Consider the following 16,609-nt stretch of genomic DNA (forward strand, 5'->3'; position numbering starts at 1 on the left):
CAAACACAACTTTTTTGGATTAGAGGCTAGAGTGTATTGGAGAGGGAGGTCATTTCAGGACGAGACCTCATCATAAATAAAGGGACATAGAAAAGATATATGTGGAGTAGTCTGAAGCCTTATCTCAGATTTAAGATAAGCAATGGGCTTATAGAAATAAAATTCTGAAAAGGGTAGGGACAATGTATGAAAGCCCTGGACTGATATCAGCAAAGAATTTTTGGTTAGGATAAAAATGTGATCAAAGGTGCATTTCAATAAGATGATAACATCCTTGAAACAGAATAATAAAATTGGAGTCTTTGTGTTAAAAAACTGGAGAGCAATGTTTTTCAATTCTGTTTAATAAAGATGCAAAGTAAGAAATACAACTTACATCATGATATACTCCTACTACTGCTTCCATGGCTGTTACTACATAGGCCACACACACACACACAAACCTTCAACAAATTTTCATAAAATTATGTGCAAGAAACACTGTCATTTTCTAATATTTTCATTCTCTTCTTTCACATTCTTTAAAAATGATGATCAGTGACCCCAAATATAATTCATGATCCACCACTGGGTCTAGCTAGTAGTTTAAAAAATAATTAATTAACAAATCATTGCAACAAAAGTCCAAAGAAACATGGTGGTGACTAAGCTGAGAAAATATCAATAGGAATAGAGAAGAAAGAATATACTAAAGAGAGATTTTCTTTTTTTTATGTTTATTTTTGAGAGAGAGAGAGAGAGAGAGAGGGAGAGAGAAATGCGAGTTGGGGAGGAACAGAGAAAGAAGGAGACACAGAATCCAAAGCAGACACCAGGCTCTGAGCTGTCAGCACAGAGTCCGACGTTGGGCTCAAATTCCCAAACCACAAGATCATGACCTGAGCCAAAGTCAAACACTTAACTGACTGAGCCACCCATGCACCCCTATTCAGGAGAGATTTTCTGAGAGGAACTTTCTGAATCAGATATGGAGGATGAAAGAAATATGGAGATCAAGGCCTTTCTGCCAAGTCAAAATGTGATTTTCTACTAAAACAGACTATAAGGAAGTTCTACTTAGAATAAATATGATTTAATGAATGTGAAGTTGCCTTGGCCTACTTTGTTATATCAGAAAATAAAACATTCATTTTTATTCACTCATAATATGACAATTTTTCTGAATACTTGATTGGTACCAGAATCCCTAAATCCTCTGAGCATACTACCAACTGTCTTTCCAGGGCCTAGTGTGGAATAAATCATATATACAAAGTTAGAAATTATTTTTCAACCCTTGGTTGTACTTTCAAAAAAATGAAAAAATATATTCATAACTTATAATGACAAATCAATTTTTTTTCTTTTCTTAAACAAGAAAATTAAATGTCAAAGCTATGTTGTGACAAGTTTATAGTATAATCACTAAAAGTTAGCAAACTCAGATGTGTTTCCCACAGCCTCTGTAATGACCACAGTGTACATTGTTTATTAACACCATGAATTACAATGAGAAGAAGTTACAGTTTTTCTGCCTTGGTTTTCTTTCTTGGGTGATTAAAATATCAACTATAATGTTTTGTGAATCCCGTTTCCTTCTTTTTAATGCACAACGTAACTTTTAAGGACATACATTTCATGCTTAATCAGTTCTTCCGTCTTTAAAACAGTAGTAACTGCTTAGCAACCATTGATCAATAGGGTAGTCCGGTCCCCTGATTATGACAAGAGTACCTGAAAATGTATTCTAAGTATTCTTGCTTGGTTTCCCACTCCCATGTCTTAAACATTCCCCAGTCATGAATTTTTACCCAAGATAATGAACAGGGAATTTCTCAACAATGGCCAGCATTTTCTCTTTACACCGTCTTCAGAAAAATAAAAATGATGTTTTTTTAATTACAAAGGAAGCATTTTGAGGGTACGCTTAGGATTCATTCTATATGCAATTCCAAGAAGTAACATTTACAGTAATTCAAATAAATATTAATCTTGCTACCCTATATACATTACATATTTACTTTTGTGAAAAAACAATCACATGCAAATTCTTAATTGTGATAAAGGCTGACATTAATAAATCATTTTTAAATTCCTTTAAAATCTGTGTCGTATAATGACAAGTTTTTAACAATGCTCAGGAGGTTTATGAACTTTTATAAATATATTGTCAGGCCCCAGATAGAGGACAGCAATTAAAATTCTTTCCTTCTAAATTGCTTATTGCACATTACTGTGCATTGACAACCAGAGGCTGTGAGAGTTTATTTTTTAATTGAGAAAAATATATTTGTAAGTCATTACCCTTCTGATGCCTTACTTTCCCCTTTTAATTCTCCTATAGTTCCTTTTATCGCTCCTCCAGTTTTTTCCTCTTTTCTTGAAAAATAGGTGATGATTTGTAAGTATTCATACTACTCAAAGTTAAGCAGGCTCCAAGAAGAATGATCAATGTCAGAGATTGATTAAAAATGTGGAATCAGAGTGAAAAGCTTTGACTGTCACCTGATTTCCCAGACTCTTGTCTATTCATATGCTAGATTTCATGGTGAGAGTCTAGGCAGAGGCCCATTGAGTCAAGATACCTGTGTAAGCTGAAGTCTTCGAGTGAGTCTATACTTTTTAGGCCTTATTTTTATTTTTATTTTTATTTTTTTCCACTGGAATAGGCCTTATTTTTAAACCAATGCTTTATATAAGAGGAGATATTTGTATTTTATATTACATTTAAATTTGTTACCGTTACTAATAGCCTTCTAGTATTCTCTATATTGTTGTGAGATCTTTTCAGTATCCTTTCATTATTTTAAAATCCAGGAGATTTTTTCTTCCAACAATACCTCTTGTTCATATTAGTTTTTCATAATGAGAACACTTTTTTATGAGAAAGAAGTCCCCAGAAGAGAAACTGAACATCTAAACAGTTCAGTGTATTTCTTTCAAAATTAAACTCATTGAGTAGACTGTACATCTCATTCTCTCCTGAGACAATTTCCTTATTTTACAGAAGAGAATGTAGTCCACTGATGTTAACATAGAGTCTCAACTTGAATTTTAGTCTTGTGCTTTTAAATGGCACCACCAGGGGTGCCTGGGTGGCTCAGTCAGTTGAATGTCTGACCCTTGATTTCGGGTCAGGTCATGATCTCATGGGCTTGTGGGTTTGTGCCCCGTGCTGGGAGTGCAGAATTTGCTTGGGATTCTCATTCTCACCCTCTCTCTCTGTTACTCCCTCAAAATAAATAAACTTTAAAATAAATAAATAAATAAATAAATAAATAAATAAATAAATGTCACCACCAGCCCGCTGCCTTCTTTTCTTCCTTCCTTTTATTCCTTCCTTCCTCCCTCCCTCCCTTTCCTTCCTTAGTCTCTGTATATATACTTTTTTAAAGCTTACTTACTTATTTTTTTAAGAGAGAGAGAGTGAGAGAGAGCAAGAGCAACCGAAGGGTAGAGAGAGAGAATCCTGAGCAGGCTCTGCACAGTCAATGCAGAGCTCCATGAGGGGCTGGAACCCACGAATCGTGAGATCATGATCTGGGCCAAAGTTGGATGCCTAACTCACTGAGCCACCCGGATGCCCTTCTACTTTTAATTGCCTCACCTTTCTTCCATAATCTGCATATTTTTTCCCCTTCACATTCCTTTTCATGTTTACTTGCTTTGATTGTTTTTCAGAGGAACACAGCTGTTTATATATCCCTGCCAAGAAGTAATCTCCACATGCCTGGGTAGTTATCTTCTCCCATCCAAGACCCCACTTTTGGTGAGGAGTGTTTACAGAAGAGTGAGGAAGGATGTAACTTTCTCACTTCCTTTAGCCAACCAGACCTTCAGATCAGATGTGTGAATCAGTGAAGTTACTGGGATGATCAAAGATACAGCTCTATCACATTCAGGTGCAACTGAACTTGTGACAAAGATATCTAAATTCGTTTGTCTAGTTCTTCCTTTTCATACACAGGACTTAATTGATGCACGATGTTTCAGAGCTTAAAACCTGCCTTACTCTTTACGAGCTTTGTAAATTTATACAACTTACAACGACTCAGTTACTTCATCAATGGAGAAACATAATGAGAGTGCCTGTCTTATGAAATTATTATGAGGAAAACAGCAAAAAAAGGCAAATAGAACAATTTCTACCACACAATCAATGCTAAATAAAACTTAGCTATTAATCTTCTTGCTGTAGTAATAAAAGACCTTCACTACTTTATTTAAGAATTGTGTCAAAGTCCTAATTGTAGAACTTTATTCTAGTTTTTCCTGCATATATGTGTCCTATTCTCTTAAGTACATTTAGCCATGTTTATGAGCTTGAATAGTTTTCATATTGCCTATGAAGTTAGATTTGTTTTGTCTAATATTCAAGTCATTTTTAATCAACCACTGAGTCAACCATTTAAATCCTAATTAGTTTCTTTTTGGAGGGGGAAGGGGGAAGAGTGGCTCGACTCCAGCCAAAATGGTTTATCACATGTGCTATCAGTCAATCTTTTTTCCCCACACTGTTGTTCAGTAAGTTTTTTCTATCTACATGCTCTTTAATTTGCCTACATGCATTCCTTTTATCTCTCATAATAGGTTGCAAAAGGAAAGGGCATATAAAAAAAATGATTACCATAAGCTAATATTTATTACCAATTCTAAGCAAACAATTCTAAGATGAAATTCAGATATTTTGTTTCAATTTTCTCATAGCATTTTAATCAGTGTTAGTAGCATCATTTATAGAAAAAGTTGGATCTCAGAGAGTTTGAGTAACTTGCCCAAGGCCATGCAGGTTGGGATGTGAACACCAATGCCCACATAACTACTCTTAAAAAGATGGCTGAGGGGGTCGCTTGGGTGGCTCATTCAGTTAAGTGTCCAATTTTGGCTCAGGTCATAATCTCACGACTCGTGAGTTGAAGCCCCTCGTTGGGCTCTATGCTGACAGCTCAGGGCCTGGAGCCTGCTTTGGATTCTGTGTCTCCCTCTCTCTCTGCCCCTCCCCAGCTTCTCTCTTTCTCTCTCTCTGTCTCTGTCTCTCTCTCTTTCTCTCTCTGTGTGTCTCTCTCAGAAATAAATAAACATTAAAAAAAAAAGATGATTGAGGGCAGAAACTAAGCCAAATACTTTTTATTTGTAAAGTTTAAGCCAAAATTGCATACATACTGGATGCATATTTAATATATTATTAAATATATTATTTATATATATTATTAATATATTATTTGATAATATAACAATGACTCCATTTTGGATTTGGCAGAAGTGTGGGAATAATATAGCCTAATGTAATTCTCGGTATCAATTTTTTTTAAATGTTATTTATTTTTGAGAGAGAGAGAGAGAAACAGACAAAGTGCGAGCTGGGAGGGGCACAGAGAGAGGGAGACACAGAATCTGAAGCAGGCTCCAGGCTCCAAGCTCCAAGCTGTCAGCACAGAGTCTGATGCGGAGCTTGAACCCACAAACTGTGAGATCATGACCTGAGCTGAAGTCAGGCAATTGAACAATCGAGCCACCCAGGTGCTCTCATTTTTTTTTTTTTAATTTTTTTAACGTTTATTTTTGAGACAGAGACAGAGCATGAACGGGGATGGGGTAGAGAGAGAGGGAGACACAGAATTGGAAGCAGGCTCCAGGCTCTGAGCCATCAGCCCAGAGCCCGACGCGGGGCTCAAACTCATGGACCGCGCGATCCCTGACCTGAGCTGAAGTCTGACGCTCAACCAACTGAGCCACCCAGGCGCCCCTCTCATTTTTGTATTTTAGAATGAGTTTGAATTTTTTTTCAATTCTGTGATTTCCCTGGAAATAATATGGCACTGTTTTTCCCACCCTTGCCAGTAATGTAAACAAATCTGGGTTTGTGAAAAAGTTTCCTCTTCTGTTTTGTCACTTAGTTATTTTCACAACATAAGTGTCATTTGTTTTTATTTCTGTCAAATTGAGGATTCCATTAATTGTTATCTGATCAAGCATAAAATGTGATATGTGTATGTGTGATTGTGTATTTCTGTGTGCATCCATCACACTGAAACGCAAATCTTCAACATGATGTTTCATCTCTATTTCTTACACTTGGCTTACTACATTGATGGTATGCAACATATAAATTAACTGTTAATCCTATGATTCAAATTTCAAAATGTCATATCAGTTTGATACTTAATTATTTTATCGACATTCTGAAAATCCTCTCCTTCAAGAGATGTGAAATATAAATATTATTCTTATGGTTGAGATACATAAAACGCTTTGTTTAATAACTTCTCAGGATTTGGGGAACATATGGCTGAATGGACTTGTATAATATGCTTAAGTCCTGGGAGTCTGCACTTTCTTCTATAGGAAGGTTGGGATGAAGGATGAATATATTGACATTTTCTCTGATTCTGAAAGAAATCACATGTATAAATAGTGTCAATTAAAACCGCTATCCTGAATCATTCTAAGACAGTTGTGCTTTTCTTTTATATGCACTATGTCCTTGGACATGTTTCTTAACCATTTTGTCCTTAGTTTCTCATCTCTGAGTAGAGCTAATATTATTCCTTACCATAAAATATTGCAAAAATTATTGGCTTTAGGTCTTTTCAGGGCTTACTACAGTCACTCAACAAAGTCAGCAAGACTGACTGATAGGTTGCATGTTTTAGCTTCCTCTAGCCATTTGGAGAGGTTAACCACAAAACCTAAAAAAAAAAAAAAAAGAAGAAAAGAAAAGAAAGAAAGAAATAGGTATCACAGATTCTTTGTTCTCTTGGCTCTTCAACTCAAAAGCAGGATGGGAGTGGATATGAACCATAAGCTTCCTTTGAGGGCAGAAAAGAGAAGAGGTTATCTCACATTTCATAGTCTGTTGACAAACATGGTTCCCTTGGTAATGATAGTTTGTGTTGAGATATTTCAGTGTTGATACCTGTGTATCAACAGTGTTGATACCTGTGTGTGTAGAAACACACACAATGGGACTGGCCAAGAGAGCAAAAAAGATGTTAATCATGTGTTTGGAACTTGTTTGAACATTAAATGGTAAAAAAGAATACAATTTGGTCTATAATCCACTCATTGTTGTTTTCTGCTCATTAATCTATGTTATTCATTTAAAGAAGTGATTAGCAACCTCCTGTATCACAGCACACACTATTTTACTTTAGTATTGTGGATGACTAGTTCTATAGCTAGCATAAGTGTATAACACAACCCCTGGGATGAATAAACGCACAGCTAAATGAATGAACCTTATCTTATGGGTATTACTAACAATAATGGTCAAGATTATTTTTTGGCCAGATTATATAATTTGAAAATAGCACAAATAGTAAAATAGCTGGGAAAAGAGTTCTGAGTATTTGAATATAGTATAGTATTTGAAAAATGAACTCTCAAGACAAATCTGCTGAGCTGTTGAAAGGGGGAACTTCTAGTTGCTTAGACTATTGAGCTATTACTTAAAGGACATGCAGAGAATATTGACAAATTAAAACACATGTCCCTAGGGAATTCTGTGATCCTGAGGTGTTACACATGAAATAAGAGTTTTTTCCTTAAAAAATTAAATGAGTTAAAATTAAAATTAATGTAAAACATTTTCTATAGCATTGAAAGAAATGAAAGTATTTTCAGTTCTATATAAAAGGAATGTTGAGAGGCAATCACATCTGGTGTGAGGTCAAGAAGAAATTTCAGAGGTCTAGAGTATACATTCCTGCAGGTTTTTAATGATGGAAAATAAACACAAATAAATTTAAAATTGGGTAGCTTAGAGTATACAGGGAGTTTGGCCAACATACCTAATTCTGAATACCTGTTTTCATGTTTTTGATATGTCAAAAATAGTCAGGTAGTACACAAAATTTAATCTTGTTAAAGAAATAGAGTTTGAGTGTATTAATATTCTTATGTACTCAGTAGTTTTGACTCACAGAAATCCTTCATTTAAAAATTGGCCACTGATCAGTTTTATGAGATTAAGAATTAAATGAAAACTAATGTGTTAATTCATAAATGCTTGCTACACATTCTGGATACTTTTGAGTAGTATAATCCTTCAGAAGATTTTAGAAAAAAGAAAGATGCAGAATGTTTGATTGCAGATCTATTCATAATCTTGCTCAGTCAGCAGTATTGCTACTAGTAACACTATGCAGTTCACAACAAGTCTACTGAATTGCGGGAGTGCAACACAGCTGGTTGGTTATTTTGGGTTTTATAATGCTTGCCCCGATTATGTGGCATTCAGCTAATTATATGACTAAATATCTGACTCAACCACAGAGTAGTTAATTTACTGACCACATGTGGACACGATGTTAGTCTTTCCTTCCAGTGAAAAACCAGATATAGTCACTCCAAGGAAAATGAATATACTGGACTCCTAGAGCTAATGTAGATTATATTTTATGATGTGTCCTTCTGTTGTGCTATTTTCAGTGCTTCTATTTCCATCCCTCACAAGCCTGGTTACACTGTGCTTAGGTAATAAAAACTTTACAATAGAGTTCATGTGAATCAATTACTTTTTCATCTCCTCCTGCTTTTTTTAGTGAACAGTACAATCAGTTAGCATTCCTTGCATCATATACATTGGCTGGTCTCCTAGATCAACCCTATTCTCAAAAAATATTCTTATTCTCTAAGTTTACTTTTGCTTCCTACTGGAAAGTACCTGTTTTTCAACACCCAACATCACTGATGAATCTATTAGTTCTTAAAAGACACATGGCCATACATTTATGTTTAAGAAACATGCTGAGTCAATTCTAAAAGTCAATTCTAAAATCCTAAAAAATAATGTTGGCCAACATGGGACTAGGAATATTTAATTTTTTTTATATTTATGTATTTATTTTGAGAGAGAGGGAAAGACAGAGCACAAGCAAGGGAGGGGCAGACAGAGAGGGAGAGAGATTCCAGAGCAGGCTCTGCACTGCCAGCACAGCCCAATGTGGGGCTTGATCCCATGAACTCTGAGATCATGACCTGAGCTGAAATCAAGAGTCAGGCGCTTAACCACCTGAGCCACCCAGGTGCTCCAGTATGGGTGTTTTTAAATCTGTGATAAGAAAAAGTAATGTAAATCATAAAGTAAGTGACATTTTTCCCCTGAAAAGATAATGCAGTAGAATGGTATTTTTTTTTTTTTCTAACTCGGTTGGCTCTGGTAATTTTAACAATTATAGAAAAAATGAAGTAGAGATGTTGTTTTTCTACAGTAGAAATCCTCTGAAAAGAATAGCTGAGGAATTTGATGGGGAAGACATATTATGTTAACTGTAACATTAACAAGCATTGTCTATTTTTACCTGAGGAAGGAGAAGTATCTGTAATACTGACGTTCAGAATGCATGTTCCCTGAAGTATTCAAATTCATCTTGCAATCAACTTGGTTAGAATTTTAACTATTTTTAAAGTTGGTATGAAACACAGTTTAGGACTTGAAAAATAATTATGTCCTCAACCTATAGTGAGTTCCACAGTAAGATGTCCATTTTGGCTTCTGTTCACATGTAGCTATTCCTTTCATAATATTCTTCATAATATTATGATGGCATCCATAATATTCTTACTGTGATGGGAATGAATAATATCTAATCTCATATAGTGCATGGATCATGGCTAAAGACAAATAAATGTCACACACTGTAGTGGGTATAATTAAATATATATAACTTGAAAAAAATATTTTCTAAACAATATGATGCGTTATTTTTTATTTGTTTTCTCTGAGGAGCTCATCCTAAATAATACAGACTTTGCTGAATTGTGTGAGTTGTTCCTTATGGTAGCTAAATGGTGTCAGAGATCTAGCAAGTAATAAGATATATTAATTAAGAGAGATAAGGAAAGGAAGGATATACAAGCCAGTATTTTAAATAGTGGAGCACACACTTCACCCTTTAATTAAATGTGACTTGTTTGAGAATTAAATTAAAGTGGCAAAGAGCACAAGGAAGGGAAATGTGAGAAATTTTCATAATGCATTATAACCCACAAAAATACAGAAAGAGGAAATCAGTTTATTTCCCCTTTTCTTTAAAGGCTGATATTAGGGAAGCAAAATAAAAGAAGAAATTGCGTGTATGTACTGTGTGTGTGTTTTCTTGAAGGGGTAGATTGAATAGATTCAAATGATTTTTTTATAAATTATCAAACTATTACTTGTTAAATATCTAACTTTTCACGTACAAATTAACGTTTTTTAGAAAATGAAAAACATTTTAAAACTATTTTTAAGTCAAGTATCCAAACACCTATGTGATAGGATCAAAGAAGCATCAAAATTTGACTGAAGACAAAATTCAAGGTGCTTTTCAAAGCTTTCAAAGCTTTCTTGCGATGTAAGAATGAAATCAGGTGCAGGCACTTTGTGAGACCCTGGAGCTTCAGTGGGGAGAACAGGACATGGAATTCTGTCCCTCCTCCACAAAGCATATGCGGCCTGATAGCAGAGGAAAAAAATGTGCATTTTGATGATGTGCTCAAAAGGAACAGAAAGATATTTGATAATAAGGGCTTTTCTGAATTGTTTAATATCTCAAAAAAGCATATTAAATGTAATAATTCCACTTTTCTTACATTTCTTTCCCATTTAGGGCTGTAGAGGGCAATTAAGAATATGGTTGTGGAAAATGCTATAGCAAATTGTACTTTTACTGGACCTCAGGATACAGAAAAGCCACCTTCACTTAATTATGTTTATAAAGTTATTAAAATGACCTAAGTTTGACAAGTGGTGTGGAATTAGAATATCAAGTCTAATGTGTGTTTTACTTACTTAGAGAACAGCATGTGGTTTTAGGTTGCCTACTGCACGGCAGCTGAGCTTTTGTGAATTTACCATCATAAATTCAACTATTAGGAATTCATATCATGTGGTTTTATGAAGATAGCAACAAAGAGTATTCTTAGACAACAGGCCGAATTAATATCAATGACAGTTTGAGCCCTATACTAGGAGAGCACATCCTTATTGAAGATAATATTCCTGAATATGTGATAACTTACTGAAAATATAATTTTATCAGGCAGATTATCTTATTTTTCTAACATGGTAGGAAAAAAAAATGCTTGTTCCCCATTCTTCTTTTTATGTACACTGTTTTAGGAGTTAATGTTTATATTAATTTTTCATTTGTCCATTAATTTTTTCCTCTTCAGGTGTAATCTAGCCCCTGTGGTGGAGTTTGCTGCAGATGTGGGAACTAAATCAGATTTTATTACCATGAATCCATCAGTTGTACAAAGAGCATTTGGAGGCTTTCGGAATGAGAGTGACAGAGAAAAATTTGTGCATAGACTTTCCATGCTGAATGATAGTGTCCTTTGGATCCCTGCTTTCATGGTCAAAGGAGGAGAGAAGCACGTGGAGTGGGTTAATGCATTAATCCTTAAGAACAAACTGAAAGTGCGAACTGCCTATCCATCATTGAGACTTATTCATGCTGTCAGAGGGTAAGTGTCTGGAAAGGACCAGTCTGTCCTTGGCACAATGGAACACATAACTAAATGTTTTCCCTAGACAGGAGGGAGCTTCAGGAAAAGCTTCCAATGGATACATGTTTCTCCTTTTTTATAATGGGTACGCTATTCAGCAACTTGCATTTTGTTTATGTGCTATGTTATCTTAAAGCTCATTCTCTTCCTTAAAAAAAGCAAATATTTGAACTTAGCATCTATTTATGTCTAGTCATGAGCATACTACTGGTTTTTATGTTTTGCCATGTTAAAGAGTAATAAGAATTCATGGTAAAGTTGATGAATTTGGGGTAAGAAAACTACCAACAGAAGTGCTAAATGGCTACTGGGCAATATTGTGGAAGCATAAATGTTAGATATATTTAAGGAGCAATTAAGTCCCTTCTGTAGTTAAGAGGTCTACTAGAGATAGAGAAGGCTGGATGAGATAACATGCCCTGATGCTTCCCCCCAAAAGCCATAGATTCCAATTTTATGAATTAGGTTAACATTTCCCTTTTATTAATACAAGCTCAGATGTAAAACCAAGAAATAGACTTTATATAAAAGTGGCAAGTGGCCAAAAGGCCAAGTTCAGTCATGCACACATATAAATGTGTAAAATATATAACACAAAGATAAGCAGTAATGTGTATTTATTGAATATCTACTGAATGCCAGATATTGGAGATAGAAAAATGAAGAAGTCTGATTACTTCTTTAAAGGAATGCATAGGCTTTATAGCAGAAACAGATGTATGTATACAACTGGCTAGTACTTAAACGAATGTTAAGAGGGTATATTGTCAGGAGTGTAGAGTTTGTTTCTCATGTTAGCAAAGAACACTTAAAAGTCTAACATTTCAACCAGACATAAAAAACAGAATAGCTATTTATCAGGGATAAAAAGAGAAAGAGAGAAACAGGACAGAGACAGAGAGAGAGAGAGGGTGACAGAGAAAACCAAACAGAAGGAAATGTTATTGCATTATTAGAGTGAACCGAGACAATGATGTAATTAAGAACAAGGTAAACTTGAGGAGTAATGGAGTCCAGTGTAAAGCATTGGAATACAAGGTTGGAAAAATAACTTGTGATTTGATTGGGAAAAGAATCAATTTTATTTTAAAGCACAGTTATATGTGTGAATTTAGGAGAGTAAGTCTTGTAACACCAGACTCTGAATTGGCAAGAAGAGGTGCTAGGAGTATGAAGACCAATTAGACTTTTTTGATTAATATACTCGCAAGATGATAAAAATGTGGGGCATAATTAGTGGCCATGGGAGGGAAGGGCAAGTTCAAGGGACCAATTAAATACAATGGATAGAAGTTCTAAAAGAAAAAAAGTTTCCAAACCCAGAATTAAAAATAGTTTGCTTCATATACTGTAATTGGGACTGGGCTAAGGTGTTTTCATTTTGTTTTGTTACTGTGATACTTTCCTTCTAGGATTTACCTACCGTTTCCTTGTTTAAGGCTCGAGACAGTTTCTTGGATTGTGTTATTCTTCACACAATTAAATTGCATTCTTATAACTAAATCATGGTTATTCAACATTCACTCTTTTGATGTTTGACATGAAGCTTCAACAAAGTAAGATAAAATACATTCATTTGGAGGATAGGTGTTTTTTTTAATTACAAAGATTCCTGGTAATTACAGTTTGACTCTGAAGGAAAAACAAAAGTATTTTTAACAGGATAACTTTATAAAGCATTGTGCTAAGAACGCATCTTATTTTTTGATATGTTAATGTTGAGTATCATTTGAGTGTGAGAAAATATTAAAGATAACACTGTCTTATTGTCTTATCTTAAACACACACGAAGACACATACACTCTGACACACACATAGAAATATTCATACACACTCCAGTGATAGTTTATTAAGATCCAAAAACAAATGTTTTGAAGTAAGTACTCTTTGATTATAGGAAACTAATAAAATTTAAGATTACTCTGAATTAGTACCATTTTAATAGACTATTTTCAGAGCAGTTTTAGGTTCACAGCAAAATTGAGAGGGTGGTACAGAGACTTCCCATATGCTCCCTGCCCCCACACATGCATAGCCCCACTATCAACATCTTGTACCAGAGCCGTACATTGGTTACAACTGATGAACCTACATGGACACAACATTATCACCCAAAGTCCATAGTTTACACTGCAGTTCACTCTTAGTTTGTACATTCTGTGGGTTTTGACAAATGGGTAATAACATGTATCCTCCATTATAGTATCATACGGAGTAGTTTTACTCACCTAAAAGTCCTATTCATCCATTCCTCCCCATTAATTCATGGTAAGAACATTTTTTGTTTGCTTCTGTTTGTTTTTCCTGTGTCTATAGTTTTGCTTTTTCTTGAATGTCATATAGTAGGAATCATATATAAGCCTTTTCAGATTGGCTTCTTGTGCTTAGCAATAAGCGTGTAAAATTCCTCCATGTCTTTTCATGGCTTGACAGATCATTCTCTTTAGTGCTGAACAATCTTGCATTGTCTGGATGTACCAGTTTATTCATTCACTTGTTGCTTCCAAGTTTTGACATTTATGAATAAAGCTGTTGTACACATCTGTGTGCAGGTTTTGTGGTGGACATAATTTTCAACTCATTTGGGTAAATACCAAGGAGTATTATTGCTGGATCTTATGATAGGGGTATGTTGAGTTTTGTGAGAAATTGCCAAACTGTCTTCCGAACTGGTTGTACCATTTTATATTCTCCACAGTAATGAATGAGAGTTCCTGTTCCTCCACATCCTCACAGCTGTGCTTTCAGTGTTCCGGATTTGGGCCATTCTAATCATTAGCGTAGTGATATTTCATTGTTGTTTTAGTTTGCATTTCTCTGATGACCTAATGATGTGGGGCATCTTTTAATATGCGTATTTGTGGTCTTTATCTCTTTTTCAGTGAGAGGTGTATTGAGGTGTTGGGCCCATATTTTAGTCAGGTTGTTGGTTTTCTTATTGCTGAGTTTAAGAGGTTTTTGTATATTTTGGATAACGCTCCTTGACCAAGTAGGTCTTTTGCAAATATTTGCTCCCAATCTGTGGCTTGTCTTTTCATTCTTTTGACAAGTGTCAAAAGAGCATAAGTTTTTATTTTTAATGAAGACCAGCTTATCAAATGTTTCTTTCATGGATCATGCCTTTGGTGATATATCGAAAAAGTCATTGCCAAACCCAAAGTTGTCTTGATTTTCTTCTATGTTATCTTCTAAGAATTGTATAGATTTGCATTTCACATTTAGATCTACAATCCATTTTGAGTTATTTTTTGTGACGGGTATAAGGTCTGTGCCTAGATTCTTTTCTTTATATGTGGTTGTCTAGTTAGTTATTCTAGCACCATCTGTTGAAAAGATTATCCTTGGGGAGCCTGTGGGGTATATATTGAAGGGCAGGAGTGAAGTTTGGTTGCATGCACAGCCTGGGTCCTCCCAGCAATTTCCAGTGCAAGATGGTGCCAGGAGAATCTTAAAAAAAAAAAAAAGACTACCTTTCCTCTGTTATATTATCTTTGCTTCTTTCCGAAACATTAGTTGACTATATGCTGTCCTGATTTTGCTAGCTTTATGGTAAATCTTGAAATTAGGGAGTGTCAGTCCTCTGACTTTCTTTTTCCCCATTAATATTGTGTTGACTATTCTGGTCTTTTGTCTCTCCATATAAACTTTGCAATTAATATTTTGTTCCCTAAATTCTGTTGTATATTTCTTCATTCACTCTAAGTGGCAAAGCACAAAATAAGAGGTATGGTTGAAATGGAGCATTTTCAATAAATTAGAATCTAAATGGAATTGTGCATGATTAATAGCTGTGGATTCACATAAGCTTTTTTACAGACTTTTAAAATTTATTTATTTATATTGGGAGAGGTTGAGAGGATGAGCAGTGAAGGGGCAGACAGAAAGGGAGAGAGAGAGAGAATCCCAAGCAGGCTCTGTGCGGCAGCGTGGGGCTTAAAACTCATGAACCCATGAGATCATGACTTGAGCCAAAACCAAGAGTCGGAGGCTTAACTGACTGAGCCACCCACGTGCCCCTTTTAACAGATTTTTTTTTAATATAGAAAGTGCAGGGGCGCCTGGATGGCACAGTCGGTTAAGCGTCCGACTTCAGCCAGGTCACGATCTCGCGGTCCGTGAGTTCGAGCCCTGTGTCAGGCTCTGGGCTGATGGCTCGGAGCCTGGAGCCTGTTTCCGATTCTGTGTCTCCCTCTCTCTCTGCCCCTCCCCCATTCATGCTCTGTCTCTCTCTGTCCCAAAAATAAATAAAAAACGTTGAAAAAAAAAATTAAAAAAAAAAAAAAAAGAAAGTGCAGGGGGGAGCCTGGGTGGCTCAGTGGTTAAGTGTTTAACTGCAGCTCAGGTCATGATCTCACGGTTCATGAGTTCAAGCCCCATGTTGGGCTCTGTGCTGACAGCTCAGAGCCTGGAGCCTGTTTTGGATTCTGTGTCTCCCTCTCTCTCTGCCCCTCCAGCAATCATGCTCTGTATCTTTCTCTCTCTCAAAAATAAATAAACATTAAAAAATATATAGAAAGTGCAGAACCTTTTAATAACTAGTTCATCAATACTCATGTTTTGTTTTATCCACATTCCTTCCATAACGATTATAAACTATTTCACCTAAGCATTTTATTCCAAAGATTAACAAGGCCAAACTTCTGACCACTGGTGAAGTTAATGGTATACTTTCTTTAGATTACTATGCTTTAGATGTTTTTCACAAGAATTGTTTTGAATTCTCCATGAAGAACTCACCTTGCTACTGTACTACTCATCCATCTATGTGCTCCCCCTTCAGATGTCAAACGATTGAATTCTAAACTGTGACCCAGGATATAAAGAAGTAGTTCTAGAGGTGCCTTTCACTCTTCAAATCCCATTGGAAATTTGTACAGGTGGTATATGTGAAAGGTGACTTCATTTATGGAATTAATGAAATGAACACATTAATGCATGCAATGTAGCATTTCAACATAATGTTTATATTCTGCAAAGCTACTGGAACTCTGGAAGAAAATAAGGAAGTGTGAATACTGATGAAACAGATTCACATGATATGAAAGCATGAGCAAACTCCCCAAAGATCTGTTCTTTAAGTATCTGTTTTACATCTCTCTGAAACACTGTGGTTAATAAAGTTCAGGAAAATAGTTTA

General features: G+C 35.4%; 1 protein-coding gene across 1 annotated transcript in view; it reads left to right on the plus strand.

The window, feature by feature from the left end:
- The window catches only part of ST8SIA4 (ST8 alpha-N-acetyl-neuraminide alpha-2,8-sialyltransferase 4), a 97,288-nt gene that overhangs the window by 34,329 nt on the left and 46,350 nt on the right, over window positions 1–16,609 (plus strand). The window contains exon 4 of the mRNA XM_019450623.2: window positions 11,137–11,430. Coding sequence (XP_019306168.2) covers window positions 11,137–11,430 — 294 coding nt within the window. The remainder of the gene's footprint in view (window positions 1–11,136; window positions 11,431–16,609) is intronic.

This window comes from Panthera pardus, unplaced genomic scaffold (genome assembly GCF_024362965.1).
Source record: "Panthera pardus isolate Hobbes unplaced genomic scaffold, ASM2436296v1 HiC_scaffold_2, whole genome shotgun sequence".
Taxonomy (NCBI): Eukaryota; Metazoa; Chordata; class Mammalia; order Carnivora; family Felidae; genus Panthera; species Panthera pardus.